General features: G+C 44.2%; 1 protein-coding gene across 1 annotated transcript; it reads right to left on the bottom strand.

Annotated features, from left to right (window-relative positions):
• Positions 1–14,453: 14,453 nt before the first annotated feature.
• LOC123071196 (2,3-bisphosphoglycerate-independent phosphoglycerate mutase) lies at positions 14,454–18,927 on the bottom strand. The gene is made up of 10 exons (XM_044494709.1): positions 18,665–18,927; positions 18,136–18,293; positions 17,614–17,741; positions 17,052–17,202; positions 16,749–16,952; positions 16,207–16,631; positions 15,441–15,633; positions 15,265–15,360; positions 14,883–15,038; positions 14,454–14,788 (listed from the first exon to the last, which is right to left on the bottom strand). Exons 2-10 carry the CDS (start codon positions 18,289–18,291, stop codon positions 14,624–14,626), a joined length of 1,674 nt encoding a protein of 557 aa, XP_044350644.1. The 5' UTR covers positions 18,292–18,293; positions 18,665–18,927; the 3' UTR covers positions 14,454–14,623.
• Between the last annotated feature and the right edge of the window lie 4,980 nt (positions 18,928–23,907).

Here is a 23,907-nt window from a genome sequence, read left to right as displayed (position 1 = left end):
GATGGCTACGACCGCCAAATCTCGAGCGCGGACGTGACAGAAAGTATGGGAAGCACAGTAGCACGCCGCACCGACGATGGTAGGCTCCTCCTACGGCTGCGACCACGCTGGGCTACACCTGCACCATGCCACACCACGCACACGAGCGCACGGTCGACAAGTAACAGCAGCAGCGCCACACCTTTCATGGACGGAGGACAGCCTTGGGCTCGTGAGGTCGATGGCGACGCCACGGCTCGCAAAGCCTTGCTCCGAGGACGGCTGTGGTCTCGCGCGCTTCAGGGGAGCACCATGGTGCTTGGTAAGCATGGAAGGAGAAGGGGGTTTCGCCAGAGTAAGAGATCGAGGAGGCGGCGGTCGACGCCGGAGTTGGAGAAGAAGACATGGGCAACGGCGATTCACAGCATCCCAGACAAATTCCTTTAGCACGAATGTATAGCAGAGCAAGGTGAGGCTCTAGGACAAGGCTTCACGGCGAGGAACAGGTGTTGGCCACCTGACGAAGAGCTACAGCGGGCACCAGAGTTCGGCCACACCGGGAGAGGTCCTCGGGACGCGCGGCTCCAGATGGACGAGACTATCAGCTTCGGGGGAGCACCATGGTGCTCGGGAAGCAGATGAGGGGAAGCGGGGGTCGCCGGACGAAGAGATCGAGGCTGTAGAGGTCAATACCGGAGGCAGGGAAGAAGACATGTTGACGGCCATTCACGGCGACCCGGACAAGTTCCTTTGCTAGGAGTGTATAGCGGAGCGAGGTGAAGCTCTCGGACAATGTAGCAAGCGGAGGAGGAGGCGTTGGCCGCGCGAGCGACGAACGACAGTGCCGTCGGCGTGAACTGAGCGCCGGCTACACTCTTCACCTAATCAGGACATGAAGATGAGGAGGGGGGCCCCACCTGCTAGTCAAATACCGCTTTTGACTTTGTCCACATCAACACTTAATCAGGGCAAAACCACCCAGGGACACTTTTTGACCGGTATGAAATTGTTGAGGGGGTTAAGGGAACTGAAATAAAGATCAGGGTGTTATGTGAACCACGAGGTTTGTTCGGGGTAGTAGAATGGACTTTTTTCTTTCACAATCAATGAAAATAAAGTGAAACAAAATGGAGAAATTTAATATTTGGCAAATCATCACAAGAAAACAAGGTCTTGCATTCATCACAATGATTGCTTATCGAACTTTTCTACTTTGGAGAAGTCGTTGAGGCGCGGCCGAGATTATGCTGACCTATTTGGTTGTGCACATGGCCATTTCCCAATTAAATATCTCGGAATACCGATTCCTTATCGGCCTCTCACCATTGCAGTGTGGAAGCATGTAGAGGAGCAGCTGAAAAGGCAAGTTGCTCTCCGTTGGAGGACGGTTGGTTCTGATTAACTCTGTCCTCACAAATATGGTTCTCTATATGATTTCTTTCTTCAACTCCCAAAAGGGGTCCTGCAAAGACTGGACTATTTTAGATCCATATTATTTGGCAAGGAGGGGAAAAGAAAAAAATACAGACTAGCCAAGTGGAGTGTGGTTTGTAGGCCGAAAGACCAAGGTGGCCTCGGAATTCATGACCTACAAGTCAAGAATGAGGCTCTTCTTAGTAAATGGTTGTTCAAAATTCTTACTGAGAATGGTGTTTGGCAAATCATACTGCTGATACATCTCCTTCGTATCTATAATTTTTGATTGTTTCATGCCAATATTATACAACTTTTACATACTTTTGACAACATTTTATATTATTTTTTGGGACTAACATATTGATCCAGTGCCAGTTATTGTTTTTTGCATGTTTTTTGTTTCGCGGAATATCCATATCAAACGAAGTCCAAACGCGATAAAAAATTTACAGAGAATTATTTTGGAATATATGTGATTTTTGGGACTTGGAATCAACGTAAACGGGGGCCCACAACCCCCAAGATACACCAGGGCGCACCCTAGGGGCCAGGCGCACGGTGGTGGGTTGTGCTCACCTGGTACGTTGGTTGGAGCTCTACTTCGGGCGCAAGGAAGCTTATATCCGGAAAAAATCAAGTTAAAATCTCAGCGCAATCGGAGTTACGGATCTCCGAGAAAAATAAGAAATGGTTTTCGGCCAGATCTAGGGACGTGAAACAGAAGAGAACAAAGAGGGAGATCCAATCTCGGAGGGGCTCCCGCCCCTCCACCGCCATGGAGGCCATAGACCAGAGGAGGAACTCTCCTCCCATCTAGGGTTGAAGCCAAGGAAGAAGAAGAAGGAGGGGGCTCTCTCCCCCTCTCTCCCGGTGGCGCCGAAGTGCCGCCGGGGCAAGGATTGTGACAGCGATCTAGATCAACAATCTTGCTACCGTCAACACCAACTCTCTCCCCGTCTATGCAGCAGTGTAACCTTCCTTCTCCCCCTGTAATCTCTACTTAAACATGGTGCTCAACTCCATATATTATTTCCCAATGATATTTGGCTATCCTATGATGTTTGAGTAGATTCCTTTTGTCATGTGGGCTAATCGTGATCTTGGTTGGTATGAGTGTATATTTTATTTATGGTGCTGTCCTACAGTGCCCTCCGTGTCATGCAAACGTGAGGGGTCCTCGTTGTAGGGTGTTTCAATATGTTCATGATTCGCTTATTGTCGGTTGCAGGAGTGACAGAAATATAAACACGGATAAGTGGGTTGTTGCGTATGGGATTAAAGAGGACTTGATACTTAATGCTATGGTTGGGTTTTACCTTAATGATCTTTGGTAGTATGATACAAGTAGAGAAAGTATGTTAGCTCATGCCTCTCCCTCATATAAAATTACAAGAATGATTAGTGGTCTAGTTATCGATTGCCTAGGGACAAATGACTTTCTTGTTGACAAAAGCTATCTACTTTTATTACCTTGCAATTTATTCTTAGTTTTATTCCGCAAAGTATTCGTAGTTTTATTCTTGCAAAATAGTTTCATACTTGTTCTAGGTAAAGCAAACGTCAAGTGTGCGTAGAATTGTGTCGGTGGTCGATAGAACTTGAGGGACTATTTGTTCTACCTTTAGCTTCTTGTTGGGTTCGACACTCTTATTTATCGAGAAAGTCTACAACTGATCCCCTATACTTGTAGGTTATCAACTGTGCAACACGTATCTAGGCCAAAAGGCGGTGTCTCAGGCATACTGGAAACCTGATGACTCACACTTTTGGGCTGCCCTAATGGGGGCAAAGAAACATATCTTTTGCTTTGGGCCTTTCGTGATAAAGGATGAGTTGGAGACTCATTTTCGGGAAGAAATCTGGCTTGGCGATGCGAGTCTCCGAGAACAATATCCATCCTTGTACAACATTGATCGCGAATATTTTGTTCATCCACGCCGAATATTTTGTTCAGGCAGGATTTCACTAGTCCCAGACTCATGTCATGGCATAATCTTTTGTCCTGTCTGGATGCGATCAGCCTGACACAAGGCCGGGATGTGTTTCACTGGAACCTTACTACATCAGGGTCTTTTAGCATAGACTTTATGTACTATACGCTCACGCATTGGTACCGGTGAGTAAAATAAGAAAATTTGGAGGTCAAAGATTCCACTAAAAATTAAAACCTTCATGTGGTATCTTCATATAGGAGTTGTGCTAACCAAAGACAATCTCGTACGACGCAATTGACAAGGGAGTAAGAAGTGTTTTTTTCTATTCATGATGAGACAATCATACACCTCTTTTTTCAATGCAACTTCACAGTTCTACGTGGTCAGTCATCCAAATAGCGTCAAGTTTATATCCGCCCACAAGTGTTCCCAATATTTTTGGTCATTGGTTGGAAGGTATTTTAAATAAGTTCAAAACGCTATTTAGGGTGGGAGCATATGCCTTACTACGGTCGCTTTGGTATGTAGAAATTATTTTGTTTTTAGTGACAAAAATGCTTCTCCTCTGCAGGTTATTCTCCGTTGTACGCACTCGCTTCATACGTGGTCTATGCTACAACGAGCGGAGGTCCAACCATTGTTCAAGACGGTGTGTAAGCGGTTGGAGCAAGTGGCTATGGAGGTTTTTACCCAACATGGGTGGTAGCATAGCCTCCGGATCGGTCCACCTCACCTTTCGACGTAGGCATAGTGTCAGTCTATAGGACTCTACTGCCGATTTGTCGGGGTTTTTTCTTCTGGTTGTCAGACTTTTAGTGTTTGTATGTGTGCATCATGGTTCCCATAGTGCTTGATGCTACATTTTGAGTTAATAAAATCGCCCTTTATCGAAAAAGCTAACCTGCACTTGGTCTAGCCACGAGTGAACGCCTCCATCAGTGAACAAACCAATAAGGTGCAGAGTACCTTATCAAAAGATTCCTTGATGTAATTGAACCCCTTGTCTTGCCAAATCTTCCTGGAATCAAGACCAACATCAACAAGCTTCGCACTATAGAAATTAATTACATAATTTAATGTAATTATCTTTGTTGAAAACAATCTGAAGGGGCTAATTATTATAGCATACAAAAGTACCGAGCGAGCTCATGACCCCACCAGCAGGCCTTTGGGGCCCATCTTCTCCTATATGATGCTATTTTCCCAAGAAAAAATCAGAGGAAGACCTTCGGGATGAAGCGCTGCTGTCTCGAGGCGGAACCTGGGCAGGAGCACTTTTGCTCTTTGGCGGAGCGATTCCGCCTGGGACACTTCCCTCTGCGAGGGAAAATCGAAGCCATCGACATCATCAATGTTCCTCTCATCATGGGAGGACCAATCTTCATCAACATCTTCACCATTACCATCTCCTCTCAAACCCTAGTTTATATCTTGTATCCAATCTTTGTCCCAAAACCTCAGATTGATACCTGTGGGTTGCTAGTAGTGTTGATTACATCTCGTAGTTGATGCTAGTTGGTTTATTTGGTGGAAGATTATATGTTCCGATCCTTAAGCATATTCGATACACCTCTAATCCTGTACATGAATATGATTTGTGAGTGGTTAGGTTTGTTCTTGAGGACATGGAAGAAGTCTTGCTACAAGTAATCATGTGAAGTTCATATTCGTTTAATATTTTGATGATATGTATGTTGTTCTTTCTTTAGTGGTGTCATGTGAACGTCGACTACATGACACTTCGCCATAATTGGGCCTAAGGGAAGGCATTGTATGCAATAATAAGTAGATGATGGGTTGCGAGAGTGACAGAAGTTTAAACTCTAGTTTATATGTTATTCCATAAGGGGTTGAATTGGATCCATGCATATGTATCATGCTATGGTTGGATTTATCTTAATTCTTCTTTGTGGATGCTTGCGAGAGGGGGTAATCGTAAGAGGGTTGCTTGTTCAAGTAAGAACAATACCCTAGCACCGGTCTACCCACATATCAATTATCAAAGTAGCGAACGTGAATCAACGAAACATGATGAAAGAGATTAGATGAGAATTCCAATGTGTCCTCGAGAATGCTTTCCTTGTTATAAGAGAAAACTCCTTGTTGCGCCTTGTTACTATTGTTACTTGCTACTTGTTACGAATTACCCTATTACAAAAACTATCTGTTACCGATACTTTCAGTACTTGCAGAGAATAGCTTACTGAAAACCACTTATCGTTTCCTTCTGCTCGTCGTTCGGTTTGACACTCTTACTTGTCGAAAGGACTATGATTGATCCCACATACTTGTGGGTCATCACTCCTCCTCAACGATGCCAAAATAGACGACTAGGGGGTGTGCCATGGATAAGGTTTTTGTGCTGGATTGGATATGGCAATGGTGCGAGAGAAGGGACGACCGCTATCTTATAGCCCATCACAGGCGAGCTCGTCATTAAGTATAGGTGGTTAGATAGGCGGCCGGCGGGGCGGTCAAAAGCTGCCGTGGTCTGATCTTACTCCTTCAGTACACACAGACTACCAGGCGGCCGGAGGGGCGTGTGGTAAAAGGCATATTTTTTGGTGAGAATCTCTGACGTGGCCTACTCACACGCCTGAACGTCAGCCTCCAGGACGCTTGCAAATATGTCTCTAGGCCACCAGCAAACATGCCTCCACAATGTCTTCACACACGCAACCGGGCCTCCACATGAGAATAACCTGCACAGACACCGACACATGTTAGTTTTTTGCTAATCTCCTGAAATAACTCATAAAGGCGTCGCTCCAATAATTGTGGTGACACTAATAATCGTCCCAGATAATAAACCAGCTTAGAAAGCGGTTTTTACTACAAAGTATCACTAATCTAATACTAGCCTAGTGGTAATCCGAACTCCACATGAGGCCCATGACAAGTGTTCCAATCCCATGGGTAGCACCTATTTTTTCTTTCTTTTGTCTGAAACTAAAACATGACATGTGGTATCTGCTTTTTAAATAGAATAATTTCAACGTAAACATAATTTCGTTTTTTTATTTCAACGAAATGTACATGTAGTGCTATTGAACATACTACAAAAGTTCTCCAAAAAAGAACATACTACAGAAGAATTGAGCTACAAAGTATTATCACCAATCAAAACACTAGTCCAACGGTAAACCTCTTTTTTTACCTCACCAGTGGTAAACCACTTAGTATAACATGTACGGAAGCGAAAGCTCATGGGTTAAAATCTCAGGGACTCGTTTTTTTCTATTTATATTTCCTTTACTAAACAGTTCAAGATTATTGGTGACAGTGAAAATTTTCTGTGACCCTAAAAATCATCCCAAAAAATGCACTTCCCTAGTGATGACAAAAAACATCGCCTAAAATTGGTCCAGAAGGTCACCAAAGTTGCCGCAGAGAGCCACGCCGGGACAAAATCAGCTAGTGATGATGACCGTCACAGAAAATGGTTTTAGGCAACATTTCCTATCTCATCACTAGGGTCATTTTTAATAAATAGAGAAAATTTTATTGTGATTTGGCAGTCAGCTTTTGAGCTCCATTCCAGTAATTTGTGAATTATGGTTTGCATACTCAACAGGGTTGAGTTTAAGGTGGCTATACGCAAAAAAGCTCACTTTCTACAGAGGTTTTTTTAGGGAATCTACTAAGGTTTATTATGTGCTAAACAAATGTTATTTTTTGTGTGGAGATTCCAGAAGTACATTAATTCCAAAAGAACGAGTGAAGAGGCTATTCTGATTGAAGACTAATGAAACTTGTGAAATACAGAGTATGTAAATGATCTAAATATAAAATACCAAAAGCCTTATAATGGATTGCAAAATAAGCTTTTTATTTCATGCATGCTTTTCGCCACCATGGGACTTTGCGCTTCGACATGTTTGCTGCCCGAGAATATTAGTTGTCCGGGGAAGGAGGGCTGCAATTTTTGTTTGCTGGGTGGAGGGAGAATGCAAGGATACATTGCACTAGATTATTATTTATTATCTTAGTGACAGTAACAACAATAGGGGAAGAGATATACTAATGTCTACTACACAACTTATTTTTGTAGACCGTGTTGTGCCTCCAAGCGCAGAGTTTTGTAGAACAGTAGCAATTTTCCCTCAAGTGGATGACCTAAGGCTTATCAATCCGTGGAAGGCATAGATGAATATGGTCTCTCTCAAAAAACCCTGCAATCAAATACAGTCCCCAACACACCAACTACAATGGTAAATTGTATAGGTGCACTAGTTCGGCGAAGAGATGGTGATACAACTGTAGTATGGATAGTAGATATAGGTTTTTGTAATCTGAAAATAAAAAAAACAGAAAGGTAGCAAGTGATAAAACAAAGCACAAACGATATTGCAATGCTTAGAAATAAGGCCTAGGGTTCATACTTTCACTGGTGCAATCTCTCAACAATTCTAACATGATTGAATCATATAACAATCCCTCAACGTGCGATAAAGAATCACTCCAAAGTTCTTATCTAGAGGAGAACATAAGACGAAATTGTTTGTAGGGTACAAAACCACCTCAAAGTTATCCTTTCCGATCAAGCTATTGAGCTATTCCTATAAGTGTCACAAACAACCCTAGAGTTCGTACTAAAATAACATCATATGATACACATCAACCAACTCTAATGTCACCTAGATACTCCAATGTCACCACAAGCATCCGTGAGTCAATTATACAATATGCATCAAACAACTTCAGATTCATAATATTCAATCCAACATAAAGAACTTCAAAGAGTGCCTCAAGATTTCTATCGGAGAAAGTAGGACGACAACGTGCATCAACCCTTGTGCATAGATTACCCCAATGTCACCTCGGGAATCTGTGAGTTGAGTGCCAAAATATACATCAAGTGAATCAATATAATACCCCCATTGTCACCACGGGTATTCATATGCAAGACATACATCAAGTGTTCTCAAATCCATAAAAGTATTCAATCCGATAATAATGAAACCTCAAAGGTAAAAACACAATTCATCGCAACAAGATAGAGAGGGAGAAACGCCATATGATCCAACTATATTAACAAAGCTTGCGGTACATCAAGATCATGCCAAATCAAGAACACGAGAGAGAGAGAGAGAGATCAAACACATGGCTACTAGTACATACCCTCAGCTCCGAGGCTGAACTACTCCCTCATCATCATCGAGACCGCCGAGATGATGAAGATGGCCTCCAGTGATGATTTCGTCCTCCGACAGGGCTCCAGATTGTATTTCGAAGGTACAGAGGCGTGCGGAGGCGGAGTCCAAGTTCTAGGGTTATTTCTGGGGGTTTCTCTATTTATAGGATTTTTTGGCATCGATCTCACGTCAAGATGGGCTTCACGGGGCCCACTAGGCACCAGGGCCCTGGTGGGTAGTGGCCACCTCCTTCACCTTCTGGACCTCCCACGAAGCTTCTATTGCCTCTTTTTTCCCAAAAAAATCGTCAAAAAGTTTCGCTGCATTTGGAGAACTTTTATTTCTGCACAAAAAACAACAACACCACAGTAGTTCTACTGAAAATTGCGTCAGTCCGGGTTAGTTCCATTCAAATCATACCAAAACCATATAGAATTACTGTAAACATGGAATGAATACTTCATAGATTATAGATACGTTGGAGAGGTATCATATACCGTTAGCAGTATCCACGTCATGTTATTTGTTGGGTGAAGATTTTAACATTTGCACCAAATGTGCATGTACAGAAATGAATGGAACAACCAATCGGAACCAAAAGTAATTCATAAACATCACTTACTAGGTAACAATTTGATACGATGTACGTAGCAAACAACTTGTTAACCAATTCCCAGAAGATAAATTGCAGCATTAAACTTGCTAGAACATAATTTATCAAGTCATGGCAGATCATGAATACAAAAACAAACTTGTTAACCAAAACTTACAGCATTAGGATCAAAACACGGACTATTAAGGTATTTCAGACTTACTAACCAAAAACTAACATAACATAAGTCTTGGACAGTAACAAGGATTTGGTATCTCCTGGGTATGTGACTAGAGTCTTCATGGTGCTTGGGGGTATCACTCCAAGCATGATTAGAGTATTCATGGTGCTTGGGGTTATCACTCGCGCGTGAGTAGAATCTCCATGGGCTTGGGGTATCAGTCTTGCATGAGTAAAGGATTTTGGGGCGTTGGGGAATTCACCCCCGCACAGAGAGGTGATGCTTTGGGGTATTCACCCCCACAAGAGGAGAGGTGATACTTTGGGTTATCACCCCCACAAGCATGGTCGGGTCTCAGCGCCTCCTCTGAACATGATCGGCTTCAGGGCTGTAAGCACAGGAACTCGAGGATACCTATTTGCGGTCATCCTTGGCCACCTCCTCCACAGTTTTATACCAAAAATTTGTACTTATTTAAAGTTATTTTATGTCATGCTATAGTTTACAGACTATAATTTTTATTTGACTTGGTATAGTCAACAACATAAAAAAATTGAGTATGCCAACCACATAATTTAGTTGGTACTGTTAATCATTGTTATTTATTACCAGTAGTAGTGTATTTCACTAATCCTTTTATTTAAGCTAAATTAAAATTAAGTAGTAACGAAAAATTATCTTTCAACAATATTTTTTGACAATTACATAAATTATATAGTGCATACTTGTATGTATGCGCAAATGTTGTCTATATTTTAGTTTCATTAAAATATCATGTTGGAGGTTTCTAAACAATACTGTCTAACTACATTATTATATTATTAGATGGACATACAAATAGAACCTTGTAGAGTAAAAAATGTACCATGTTTCACATACAATAATCTTTTGAACTTGACCATTAATGTAATGGCCAAACCTCGAAGGATTTGAATCTCTGTGCTAACCGTGCTGGTCCCTGGATCGACTCGCTAGCACACATGGTATATATGATTACGAGAGTAACAAGTTTATACCAAAAATTTATACTTATTTAAAGTTATTTTATGTCATGCTACAGTTTACAGACTATAATTTTTATTTGAGTTGGTATAGTCAACAACATAAAAAAATTGAGTATGCCAACCACATAATTTAGTTGGTACCGTTAATCATTGTTATTTATTACCAGTAGTAGTGTATTTCACTAATCCTTTTATTTAAGCTAAATTAAAATTAAGTAGTAACGAAAAATTATCTTTCAACAATATTTTTTGACAATTACATAAATTATATAGTGCATACTTGTATGTATGCGCAAATGTTGTCTATATTTTAGTTTCATTAAAATATCATGTTGGAGGTTTCTAAACAATACTGTCTAACTATATTATTATATTATTAGATGGACATACAAATAGAACCTTGTAGAGTAAAAAATGTACCATGTTTCACATACAATATCTTTTGAACTTGACCGTTAATGTAACGGCCAAACCTCAAAGGATTTGAATCTCTGTGCTAACCGTGCTGGTCCTGGATTGACTCGCTAGCACACATGGTATAGATGATTACCAGAGTAACAAGTGCATCATTTATTACAGCGTATGATCCAGAATTTATAAAGTAAAACAATCTGCTTAGCCCATAGCTAGCTTTATTCAATCAAATGGCGGAAAAGTAGTAGAAAATAACGATGAGTCCCATCACAGCCCACTGGTGATGCTGAGTGCAGACTCCCGACCCTAACGGTACCTTACTCTTTGTCTGAATATCCTGCAACATGAGACGTTGCAGCCGTATAGGTCAATACATTGAATGTATTGGCAACTTACACTGGAGTAATAATAAAGCATACATACATGTATGCACCTACTATGTGTTACGATCTGCAGACCCCAAGGTGACAACTGTTGGGATTCACTCCGATGATGACTGTAGTATGAGTTCATGTATTCACTATCTGCTAATGCTTAATATCCCTTAGATTTCCTTATGAACCTTGCTGCCACGGGAGGGTAGCACAAAAGATATCATGCAAATTCTTATTATAAGCACGTATGACTATATACAAAATACATGCCAATATTACATTGATGAATTGGAACTCTTGTGTATCACTCTAGATTGTGACTGTTATATGATGAATATCAACCAACACAAATATTCATCCCTGATCCAATGCCTACACTTTTCTCATATTAATCTTTGCTAAGTTACCATTGTTGTTGTTACAATCACTACAAACTATTCCTCTTGCTATTGCTACTGTTACTACTACCAACAAAACTATCAAACTATTGTGCTACTAAACACTTTGCTATAGAGATATTATTTTCCAGGTGTGGTTGAATTGACAACTCAACTGCTAAGACTCATAAATATTCTTTGGCTCCCTTGTGTCAAATCAATAAATTAGGATGAAATACTACCCTCAAAGACTGTTGTGATCCCCTATACTTATGGGTTATCACGGGTGCGGCGGAGCGCAATTCGGACGGCCATCACCCACTTGTGCCCGACTGGGATGAGATCCCAGTTCACAGATCAGGTGAGGGAGGACTCCGATCCGCTGCCCAACTCAATAAATTTTTACACCCCGGAATCACCTTTGTTCGCATGGAATGCAGAATCCACCCCATGGTAAATTGTTGTCTTAGAGCAACTTTACTGTACTGATGTCGTAAAATACACTGAATAGATCTCGTAAAATAGCATATCCCGAAAAAGAAAATGCAGGTCACCACATATTATCATACATATACCCTATATATGCAGTTTTTGAGGCCGATTTTGAGGTGAACCATAAACGAGTCAACGCCGGAGCAGGCGCTTCAGAGCTTGGCAGCGGCAGCAGGAGCATCGCCAGAGCAGGTGGAAGAGCTCGGCAGCGGCCGCCGAAGCATCATGGGAGTAGGCGAAGAAGCTCGGCAGCGGCCGCCAGAGCGTCACCGGAGTAGGCGGACAGCCGGAGCGTTGCCGGTGCAGGCGGAGGAGCCTAGTAGCGGCCGCCGGAGCGTCGCCGGAGTAGGCGGACTGCACGAGCCTTGCCGGATAATTTAAGAGAAACTTATTGTACAGTTTTGTAGTACATGTTCTATCAAAATCAATTTGGTACCTTTTCTTCGATTAAAATTTTGATCTATTCATCAATTGTCAAGGTAGTACAAAAAACACCAGAAGTAAAATACATCCAAATACGTAGACCACCTAACAACGACTACAAGCACTGGAGTGAGCTGAAGGCGCGCCGCTGTCATCACCCCTCCCTCATCGGAGTCGGGCAAACATTGTTGTAGTAGATAGTCGTGAAGTTGTCGTGCTAAGGCCCCATAGGACCAGTGCACCAGAACAGCAACCGCCGCTGATGAAGAGAAAATTTAATCGGAATGATCCAACCTGCAGATACACATACGTAGACGAATGATGACTGGATCAAGACGGATCCACAATAGACAAAAGCCGACCGGATCCCACGAGATCCACCGGAAACACACCTCCACACCCCTTCCGACAACACTAGAAGCATCGTTAGAACGGGGCTAGCCGGGGAGGACCTTATTCCATCTTCATAAGTCGTCGTCGCCTCGTCTTCTTGAGCATGACACAAACCCTAACAAAACTCAAAAAGACACCTAAAATGAAGCCCTCCGGCCGGCAAAGGCTAGGATCCATCGCACCTCCATGGTCTAAGGACCATACGACACTAGGCGGATGGGCGGCGGTGCCGGCGAGAGGCAGGAAAACTCGAGATGAGAGTTTTCACAAGGGGAGCAAAGGGGTATCAGCCAATTTGCTACCGCAAAAATAGTTTACGGTGACTCGTAAATTGATTTTACAGTACCGTGATATACAACATCTACTCTCTTATGCGCTATTTAATTTCTAGATGCTTTTTGTGATATTTTAAACTCCCTTTTCGTTTGTAGGTGGTCAACTTATCACCCCAAGTTTGTATGCAATAAATTTCTATATAGTCGCGATGTGTACAGGAAGCTCCGCGTTGCAACGCTCTATGTGGTGGCCCGTATACATGTGGGGGCCATTATTTAGGGAAGCATCAGGATTTGGAGACTAATCTATGCAAAAAAAAAAAGATTTGGAGACTAATCCAAGCAAGAGGGATGATCGTCAGTCAGATTAATATGCTCTGTATCAACTCGAATAAGTGTCTGATCTATGAACGTAGTGTCGTTATATGTTTGTGTTTTTCCTGATTGTATTAAAAAAACGTTGTGTTGTTATGTGGTTGCTTATTATTCGAGCTTCGGTCCGTATCGACCGTTATGGCGCTTTTTGCTGCGTCTGTATTTGAGTGTGTTGTGTTGAATAGTTCACGACACTTTCCATGCAGCCCGTCTCCTCCTCCTCCTTCAAGAAACGCTAGGGTTTGTGCCTTTCGTCAGCTCCGTCGCAGGTCTGCCTCGTCTTCGGTGGCCTTAGGGCCATGGGGCGCAGTGGATTCTGGCAAGGTCCGGCGGGAGGCTCCGTTGTTAGTCGTTCTTTTGAGATTTGTTAGGGTCTGTGTCCTGCTCAGCAAGGCGAGCGGCGGCGGCTCCCTAAAGATAGAATAAAAGTCTCCCCGCCTAGTCCCCGTTCCGGTGGTGCATGAAGCATCCATGGGGCGTGTGGAGGTGTGTTTCCGGTGGATCTATCCTCGGTGGATTTGCTCGGATCTGGTTGTGGTTCATCTATGTTCATGTGTCTTCAGGTTGGATTCTTTCGATCTACGTTATTTCTCATCGATGACGGTTGTTGTTCTTGTGCGCTGGTCCTATGAAGTCTTAGCATGACGACTTCCCGGATGTCTACTACAAGTTATGCCCGACTCCGGCGAGGGAAGGATGATGACGGCGGCACGCCTTTAACTCGTTTCAGTGTTTGTAGTCGTCGCTAGTTGACATATGGATCTGGATGTATTTTATTATCATTTCTGGTGTTCATTATACTGCCATGATTGAAATCGCCATGATTGAAATCGCTCAGCCCATGGGACCATGCGATGGCCTGTTGACCACTCGACCCAACACTAGCCCTAAGGTCACACCGTCACACACACTAACAAGAGCACGTCAAAAGACGCCACTGCACCTATCTCAAAAAAAAAAAAACGCCACTGCACTGACAGTCGCCCGCTGAGGCACAACCTGGGGTTAGTGCACATATAGCTGAGCAAAAATCGCTATCGGTCTGTTAAGCAAACCCGCGTGGCAATACCCCAAATTACAAAATAGAGCTAACTGCAAGTAAAATCCACCTTTCTCAATGTTACACATGATAAGTTCGAGCAAGCGTGCTGTCAAATCTCAAATTATTCAATGATGCGATCATTCCTTGACCCACCCCAAAACTATAGCGACAAAATTGGCTACAGCAATTTTGGCTTCAGAGAGCACAGTTTTTTTTTTTACTTGTCAACGACTTCGATGAGGGTCGTCTCGTAATCAGCAGGGGCCTGGAAGCCGTGGAGGTTCATCACGGTGGCAGCGACGTTGGCGAGCCCGGGTGTCTGGATGTCGGAGCGGAATCTCACTCCTGGGTGGAGACCAGGGCCTCCGATAGCAACAGGGACCTGCAAAGTTTTACAGGCAGGTCAAAACCAAGTGATAAATGTTGTCACGTAAAATTGGTCTTGCAGGAAGAGCATCAAAGGCCATTGCACTTACTGGCTGAAGCGTATGCGAGGTAAGAATCTGGATGCTACCACTCTTGTCAAGCATAGGCTCGCCAGCTTTGTTCCTCTTAACCATATCCTCTGCGTTTCCATGATCAGCTGTGACAAGATAGATACCACCAACTTGCTCCACAGCATCCAAGACCATCTGTTTTAAAGGGAAACCAATGATACAGATAAGTAAAAGGCAAATGAGGTAGAACCATCATTCGGTGAAACTGCGTGTCCCAGAACACAAGTGTTTCAGAGAATTTGTCACTGAAACTGTGCTAACATGTGTAATTTCAAGTAAATTCACCATTTCAACTTTCAGGATATAGATAATGAAAACAAAACATTGACAGCATAAAACGCAGTTTCTTGTTTGTTCTCACCTTGACAGCTTCATCAGCAGCCTTGCAAGCAACAACTGTGGCTTCAATATCACCAGTGTGACCAACCATGTCACCGTTTGGCAGGTTAATACGCACCTACAAGCATATAATATGTTATGTAAATTTATGGGGGCAAACCAAGGATGTCACCTGTTACACCTTTCCGAATTCCTTACCTGGTCAAACTTCCCACTGAGGATAGCATCCCGAGTTTTCTCAGCAATTTCAAGTGCCTTCATTTTGGGCTGCTCATTGAATGTGATACCACTGTCACTGGGAATTTCTACATACTCTTCCCTGGTCTCGTCAAAGTATCCCGAACGGTTTCCATTCCAGAAAAATGTGACATGGCCAAACTTAACTGTCTCACTGTTATGAACAAATAAAAAGAAATCATAAATACAAATGTGCAGAAACATAGGATCAATTTCTACGCACAGAACAAACTTTAGACCTCAAAACAACTGAAATAACGGTTTGCAAAAATAATGATTCCCTCGCAATTATAAGAATAGGGGAATCATCAGGTCAATAAACGCTGAATGGCCTTTCAGAAAAAAAGTATTCAGATGTAGATAATTTCAATTACTGCCACTGTAGTTAAGCTTTGCCCCCAGACAACTATACTAATAGGTTCCAGAAAGTACAACAAACCAATGAAATTAATTTTCTGTTTTGGTGATTTGACATATGATTGGCAACAAATATAAAGCTTAGGGCAAAATACAATAAGCATCTGACTTGCGTATTCACATTTTACCCAGTACTTGACCCATATTTGTTTTCAATGGGAGTATGCTAACCTGACATAAAGTAATGTTCCACGTAATCAAGCACCCGAATCATGACTAACTAATGACCAGGAATTATAGTATAGAGATGAACGTGAAGAACCAAGTGTCTTAGCATTGGAACAAATAGAATGGAAAACTAGGTACTTGCCTGCAAGCGAAGGTGCGGACACCATTCTTCACCAAGTATTCACCAGATGTCCTCTCAATCAAAGGTGGGGAAACAAGGTACTTGCTTGGAAGCTTCAACTCACCATCATACTGAAGCATCCCAGCGTACTTAATTTTTGGTACACGAACACGGTCAAATTTATCGAAATCAGGAAACTCAAGTGCTTTCGCAAGCATAACCATGCGATCAGCTCTGAAATTGAAAGTCACGACTGCATCACCGTCTACTATAGGACCAACCGATTTGCCACTCTCATCAACTATCACAAAGGGGGGCAAATACTGATCATTGGCCTTGGGCTCTGCCCTTAGAGTCTTCACAGCTTCAAGTGCATTTGGGAATTTGTATGGTGCTTCTCCAAGTACCTGGGCATCCCACCCACGCTTGACCACACTCCAGTCATTCTGCAATGTATCAAAAAACATGACTTGAATTTCACCAGGAAAATGTATTTTTCCAACTATAAAATATAACACAAAATTGCACCTTACAAAACTAAACAATAAAATGAGAGTATATACCTCGTAGCGGTCCATGGTAACATACATCCTTCCACCACCAGATGCAATCCGTGCATCAACACCCTGCTCACGAAGCTGAGCAAGATCTTTCTCAATTGTCTCTACGAAACCAACACTACTGCCATCCAAAACATCACGCCCATCAGTAAGAATGTGAAGGCGAATTCTTTTTGCTCCCCTCTCACTGGCACCTTTCACAATCAACTGAAAATAAAGTGAAACAAAACAGAGCAATTTTAATATTTGACAAATCATCACAAGACAACAAGGTCTGGCGTCCATCACAATGATTGCTTAGCTAACCTGCACTTGGTCTAGCCGGGAGTGAACGCCTCCATCACTCAACAAACCAATAAGGTGCAGAGTACCCTTATCAAAAGATTCCTTGATGTAATTGAACCCCTCGTCTTCCCAAATCTTCCCGGAAGCAAGAGCAGCATCAACAAGCTTCGCGCTATAGAAATTAAGTATATAATTTAATTTAATTAGCTTTGTTGAAAACAATCTGAAATGGCTAATTGTTATAGCATACAAAAGTGAAAATGTGAAAGCAGCATACAAGTGAAAAAGAATATAGTGTGACAATAGTAATTGATAAAGTCTAGCACATGGTTATGCAAACGACTCAAACAGTTAGACAGCAAAGTATGTAACATAACCAAAGCAAAAAACTAAAAGCATCCACAAGACATGGTTCCTACAGAGTTACTAAAATAATTGATGGCGATGCAAAACTAGAAGACCATATTGATACTATCAAGAATCCCGTTGAAGTCAGAACTGTATCAGAACTTGTAACAAAAAATTGCACTGATCGGTACTAACAGCAAAGAATACATATTTCAAAGGGGAAAAAACAGCATACCCTTGAGCAAAGATTCGGCCAGCTCCAAGAGCATTGTGGCCAACTTCACTGTTGCCCATGTCGTCGTCACTTGGGAGACCAACGGCAGTTCCATGAGCCTTCACTAGCCTCCACTTCTCAGGAGCACCCTAAAACAGAGTTAAGCTTAGTTATTGCACATCTCAAGCAAAGTTATGCGGTAAAAATTTAGCATGCAAAAAACTACAGTACATCCAAATTAGTTCAGGTTGGATGCAACATATGAATTACAGTAGTAATGTAAACAAACATTGTAGCGAAAATTACACGAGTGTGCACTAGTTACGATTGCACAATATTGACTGTTTTTTTATAGTAAAGGGTCCAACATTCGCATCAGATTCATCATCATGCTCAAACCAAAGCAACAACTGCAATCAGGATGCTTCATCTACAGCAGAAGTATGTGACTGAATCACATTAAATCCGACAAAAGGATGCAGGCAATCATAATAATCATATTAAACAGACGAAGGTAAAACGATACAGGTGCGGGTAACCTACATTCTTGAGCGAATCCGTGACGGGCGTCTGGGCGACATGTATGCAGTTGTACTGGTCGGGGCTGGCCTCGCCCCATCCGTCGAGCACGACGACGGCCACCGTCTTCCCCTTGGGGAGCGTGGGGTGGTCGGGGAGCGTCCAATTCGTGGTCGCCATCTCTTGCAAAATCAATCAAGCAAAAAATCAGGTCACGTGCAGCGAATCCAAGCAGATCTGCGCTACAGAGTGGCAAGCATACGGCGTCATTAATTAACCCGCGCTAAATCACCAGATCGCGACGCGCATCTCAATCGAAATCGATTCCATTAGCAGGAATCAAAGCGCCAAGAGCACGAATTAAAGCGTAACAACCCCCCTATAACTAATCAAACGACAAACACCGTATTTTTCTTCTTCTAAAATTCAGATTCGGTGAACAAGGCCTGACCGGCCAGATCTGGCGATTGATCGGAGGAAACCAGACAAGAAATTTGGACGAGATTTCGAACGGGGGAGGGGCGTCGTTGAGATCGAGAGAGGCCGTTCTCACCTTTGCTTTTTTTCTTCGTGTGGTTTGCGGAACAAGAAGAACTTTTCGGAGAGCGGAGTGGCGGAGGATAATGGGCCAAGGCGGGGCGGCCGCGGTATTAATAAGGGGGAGGGATGGGCCACGGAGCCGTGGGGTGCGATTAATTTTAGGGTGTTGGCCAAGAAGATCGTCGGACGGCCCGATCGGCTCTAGGGGGGTCGAGTCGGGCCATCGGACGGCTGAAGGGACGTTACTGGTGTCTTCGCCTGATTTTTTTCTTTTTTGAGTTGTCTTGGCCTGATTTGGTAGATGGGATCCGGCAGTTTTATATTGCGGCCCCTGGTATTGGACGGTCCTGATGGGGCCGCCTGTCGCGGAGACATGTGGCTGTCACGCCGTCACGAGTCCTCGGCTCTCGACGTCAGATCGCAGGCCTCCTCTCTCTTCCTTTGAAAACTCGGGCGTGACGGCGTGCGTGAGCGTGAGCGCGAGGCCGTGAGTTGGATATTCTTTTCGGATGCCGTTTTCAAAATCGAATTCCCATGCTGTTTTATAAATGTTTTAAATTTCGTATTTTTTTCTGGGGGAAAGGAGAACCGGGTTCTTTCTCGCTAATAGCCGACCACCTGTCCGATCCCTTGAAAGGACCACCCGGTTCTTTTTTTAGACAAAAAAAGGACCACCCGGTTGTGGTGGTACGTACATGCAAGCTTTCTCCGTGACAGTGCGGCGTGGAAAACAGCGTGGTACGGGACAAGTTTTTTAACCTAACCATAGGGCTGAACGACATGCTGGGTGCGGGTGCGGGTGCGGGACGGAAAGAAGCGTGGCTGGCCGTGGGCGGCGGAAATTAGGCAGTCGGGGTTGGCCGGCCGCCGGGGGTCAAGAAAGGACTCGCGTCGTTCTCGCGCGCATGGGTTGGTCGCTGCGGAAGAACAAAACAGTCGGTCGCTCTTGCGGCCCCGGCGTCCTGGGGGCCGGAAAACCCAGCGACGACCCGTCGATGCGCCCAAAGGCTGGACTCCCTCGCTTTCCCACGTCACCTGTAGGCTGTAGGTCCTCCTGTGCCGCTGTACGTTTTCGCGAACAGGAACCAGCAACAGGGGAGAACATCCGGACTTGTGGTGGTGCCACGGATGCACCGAACTCATGTTGCACATTTAAAAAATATACTAGTAAAAATAGCACGTTCATGCATCATCAATATAAGATGTCATAAAATTTTAAGTTGAAGTCAAAATTTGAAACATAGCTCAATGAAAAAAAAATCTAACACTGAATAGTATATAAAAATAAGTTGGGTTTTAAATTTGGCCATTATCGCAATGATATCAAATTTGTCATTTTTGTTTCTCAAAAATTTATCAAATTTGGATATGAAAATTTATGGAAACATGCATTGATGTTGTGTCAATGTGTTAGTTTTTTAAACATTTTTTAAAATGTCCTACGATATCTGGTGCACCGGTAGCACCACAAGCGTGGGTGCACCGGATACATCCCGAGCAGTAGGCCTGACCTATCAGCCACGTCCATTCTTCACCTTCTGGACTGGGCCAATTCGTCACGAAAGAGACGAGTTTGTTTTTACACTAATGCAATAGACTAGTAGACTGGGTTAAGCTCGGTCGGGGGCTTTCATGGGCAAAACTTGATACTACTCATCCGGAACTCCTATTCAGCGCATACAGCGCTTGGAAAGCTCCCTGGCTGTCACATCCAATTGCAGGGTTAAATTTTTTTGAGAGCCGTGCTCGCAGTTATGTGGCGATTTGAAAATTTATTATATCTAGTTGTAGAGAATTTGACACCAGATTCAAGTTAAAATACACCAACCGCGTGCGTAACCGTGACCGTCTCTTTTCGAGGGAGTTCCGAAAGAGAACACAGTGGTTATGCTTGACTCGTAAGTAGTTCAGGATCACTTCTTGATCATTAATAGTTTGTGACTGTTATGCTATACTCGTAAGTTAGCCACCATACAATGATTAGTGCTTGATGCAACCTCATCACTTAACCATTACATGCTTGTCGGTGTTAAAACCGGCGGATCTCGGGTAGGGGGTCCCGAACTGTGCGTCTAGGCGGATGGTAAGAGGAGACAAGGGACACGATGTTTTTACCCAGGTTCGGGCCCTCTCGATGGAGGTAAAACCCTACTCCTGCTTGATGGATATTGATGATATGGGTAGTACAAGAGTGGATCTACCACGATATCAAGGAGGCTAAACCCTAGAAGCTAGCCTATGGTATGATTGTTTTTCGTTCTATGGACTAAAACCCTCCGGTTTATATAGACACCGGAGAGGGCTAGGGTTAAGACAGTGGATACGTAGTACACTGGTTTTTGAAGAGGGAATTTGTGTCCTTCTGTTTCTCGTTCGACGACGAGCACTGCGCTTACAACTTGATGTGTTGCCGCGATATATAATAACATTGGTTCGCCCAAGTTGGGCGCGGCCAGGACCGGATTTGTTGCCAATATGGCCTTTATTTCTTCGAGTCCGGTCGTGGCAGCATCCGTCCATTCGAAGTGTTCGGTGCGCCGGAGGAGGCGATAAAGGGGCAATGCCTTTTCTCCCAAGCGGGAGATGAAGCGGCTTAGAGCCGCCACGCATCCAGTCAATTTTTGTATTTGTTTGAGGTCTTTTGGGATATCCAACTGTGACAAAGCTCGGATCTTGGTTGGGTTTGCTTCAATTCCTCTACCGGATACAATGAAGCCCAAGAGCTTTCCGGCTGGTACGCCGAAAACGCATTTTTCCGGGTTGAGCTTAATGTCATATGCTCGGAGGTTGTCGAATGTGAGCCTCAAATCGTCTACTAGAGTTTCGACGTGTTTGGTCTTGACGACCACATCGTCTACGTATGCTTCCACTGTCTTGCCGATCTGGGTTGCCAGACATGTCTGAATCATGCGTTGATATGTTGCGCCGGCGTTCTTGAGCCCGAAGGGCATTGTGTTGAAGCAGAATGGTCCATATGGAGTAATGAATGCCGTTGTGGCTTGGTCTGTCTCCGCCATCTTGATTTGATGGTATCTGGAGTATGCGTCGAGGAAGCACAATGAATCGTGCCCTGCGGTAGCATCTATGATTTGATCGATGCGGGGAAGGGGGAAAGGATCCTTTGGACAAGCCTTGTTAAGGTCTTTAAAATCGACACACAGGCGCCAGGATTTGTCCTTTTTTGGTACCATTACCAGGTTCGCTAGCCAGTCCGGATGTTTTATGTCTATGATGAATCCGGCTTCTAATAGTTTGGCTAGCTCCTCTCCCATTGCCTGTCTTTTGGGTTCGGAAAATCACCGAAGAGCCTGTTTGACTGGCTTGAATCCTTTTAGGATGTTTAGGCTGTGCTCTGCCAGCCTGCGTGGGATTCCTGGCATATCTGAAGGGTGCCAGGCAAAGATGTCCCAATTTTCCCGAAGGAATTCTCGTAGTGCGGCGTCTACATCAGGGTTTAATTGTGCCCCAATGGAGGCCGTCTTTGTGGGGTCCATTGGATGGACTTGGAATTTGACTATTTCGTCCGCTGGTTTAAAAGAGGTGGACTTGGATCTCTTATCGAGTATCACGTTGTCCCTGTTCACCGTGGAGCGCGGCGCAGTGAGTTCCTCTGCCGCTAGGGCTTCGGATAGTGCCTCTAGGGCTAGTGCGGCTGTCTTGTTTTCGGCGCAGAGCGCTATGTCCGGATCACTGACAAGAGTGATGATTCCATTGGGCCCGGGCATTTTAAGCTTCATGTACCCGTAATGGGGTATAGCTTGAAAAATTATGAATGCCTCTCGCCCTAATAAAGCGTGATATCCGCTGCTGAACGGGGCCATTTGGAACGTGACCTCCTCGGACCTGTAATTGTCCGGCGAGCCGAACACTACATCTAGTGTAATTTTTCCTGTGCAGCGTGCTTCCTGACTAGGAATTATTCCTCTAAAGGTTGTGCTGCTTCGCTCAATGCAGCTCCAGTCTATTTCCATTTTTTGAAGGGTTTCCTTGTAGATGAGGTTTAATCCGCTGCCGCCATCCATGAGTACCTTGGTAAGACGAAAGCCGTCCACTATTGGACTGAGGACCAATGCGGCTGGTGCTCGGGCTGTTCAGAATTTAGGTTCGTCGCTGGCATTGAAGGTGATAGCCGTGTCGCTCCATGGATTTGTTGTTGCTACTTGGTAGACTTCGGCAAGGCTGCGGATTGTTCGTTTCCGCATATTATTTGATGCGAAAGTCTCGAAGATTGTTAATACCGTACTGGTACTATTGGGCTGGTTCTCCGGGGCTAGAAGCTCTTCGCCACTTTTGGCCACCTGCCGTAGTATCCAACATGCTCGAAGGCTATGTGTTGGAGTGGCGTCCTCTGTACTATGGATTTTACAGGGTCCGCTGAGCCATCCCTCCAGTACGGTTCTGTGCCCTTTAGGGGGTTTTTGCTTTTTGGTTTTTGTCCCAGGTGCCTGAGCATGATGCACCCTTTTATTTCGGACTAGGGTTGTGTTCGGAGCCGGATTGTCCCAAAACTTAGTTTCGGTTTTCCAGGCACTCTCCATTGCACAGTACTTTCATACTGTGGACGCCAGGTCGGCGAAGCGTGTGATTTCGCGACGACTTATGGCGTTCATGATTCCCTTGTCCGTGCAATTATTGCAGAAAATTGAGATTGCGCTTTCCTCACGGCAGTCCTTTATCCTGTCCATAACCAGGAGGAATCTGGCCCAGTAATGATGTACTGTTTCAGCGGGCTCTTGCCGGATTTGAGATAGATCGCTTGTGTTTGGGTGGGCGGGTGGAATTAAGTTCGGAACACCGCCCAATCTGAGGCTCAAGGGCCGAAAAGTTTCCGAATTCGGAAGCTTGGATTGCTGGATGTTGTCCAACGAATCTGGTCCGCTGCCTGACTTTAGGTTCAGTACTTGATTGACGTCCGTCCCTCCGCGGGAATCCGGCACGGAGGGATCAGGAATCCGGACATAACTGGTCTTTAATATAGAAGAAGAGTCGTCGCGTTGTTCCTCTACCACAACAACGTGGTGGGTAGCCTGGGGAGAGTTAATTTCTCTCAGATCGGTTTTAAGCCCAATCTGATCATAGTCTGTAGCGACTCCCAGGGCGGCGATGCGATCCAAGAGCTCGTTTACGGAGGAGATCTCCATCGGATCTAGCTGCTCGGCGAATTCCGAGTTGACGTGAAGATCGCTTTTGATGACCCGAGAGGTCATTGCCGGAGCGGCGGCCGAACAGGCGGTCATAAGAAAACCACCTAGCCGG

This window comes from Triticum aestivum, chromosome 3B (assembly GCF_018294505.1).
Source record: "Triticum aestivum cultivar Chinese Spring chromosome 3B, IWGSC CS RefSeq v2.1, whole genome shotgun sequence".
In the NCBI taxonomy this organism is placed as follows: Eukaryota; Viridiplantae; Streptophyta; class Magnoliopsida; order Poales; family Poaceae; genus Triticum; species Triticum aestivum.
This window is presented reverse-complemented; position numbering and strand designations above follow the sequence as displayed.

What these genes read in the sequence shown, in the direction of transcription:
- LOC123071196 (XM_044494709.1), bottom strand. Translation starts at nt 18,291, where the DNA reads ATGGCGACCACGAATTGGACGCTCCCCGACCACCCCACGCTCCCCAAG. An exon ending in TCAGTGGGAAGTTTGACCAG is followed by an intron (nt 15,361 to 15,440) that starts GTAAGGAATTCG and finishes ATATGCTTGTAG; the next exon opens with GTGCGTATTAACCTGCCAAA. An exon ending in CCTCGCATACGCTTCAGCCA is followed by an intron (nt 14,789 to 14,882) that starts GTAAGTGCAATG and finishes AAAACTTTGCAG; the next exon opens with GTCCCTGTTGCTATCGGAGG.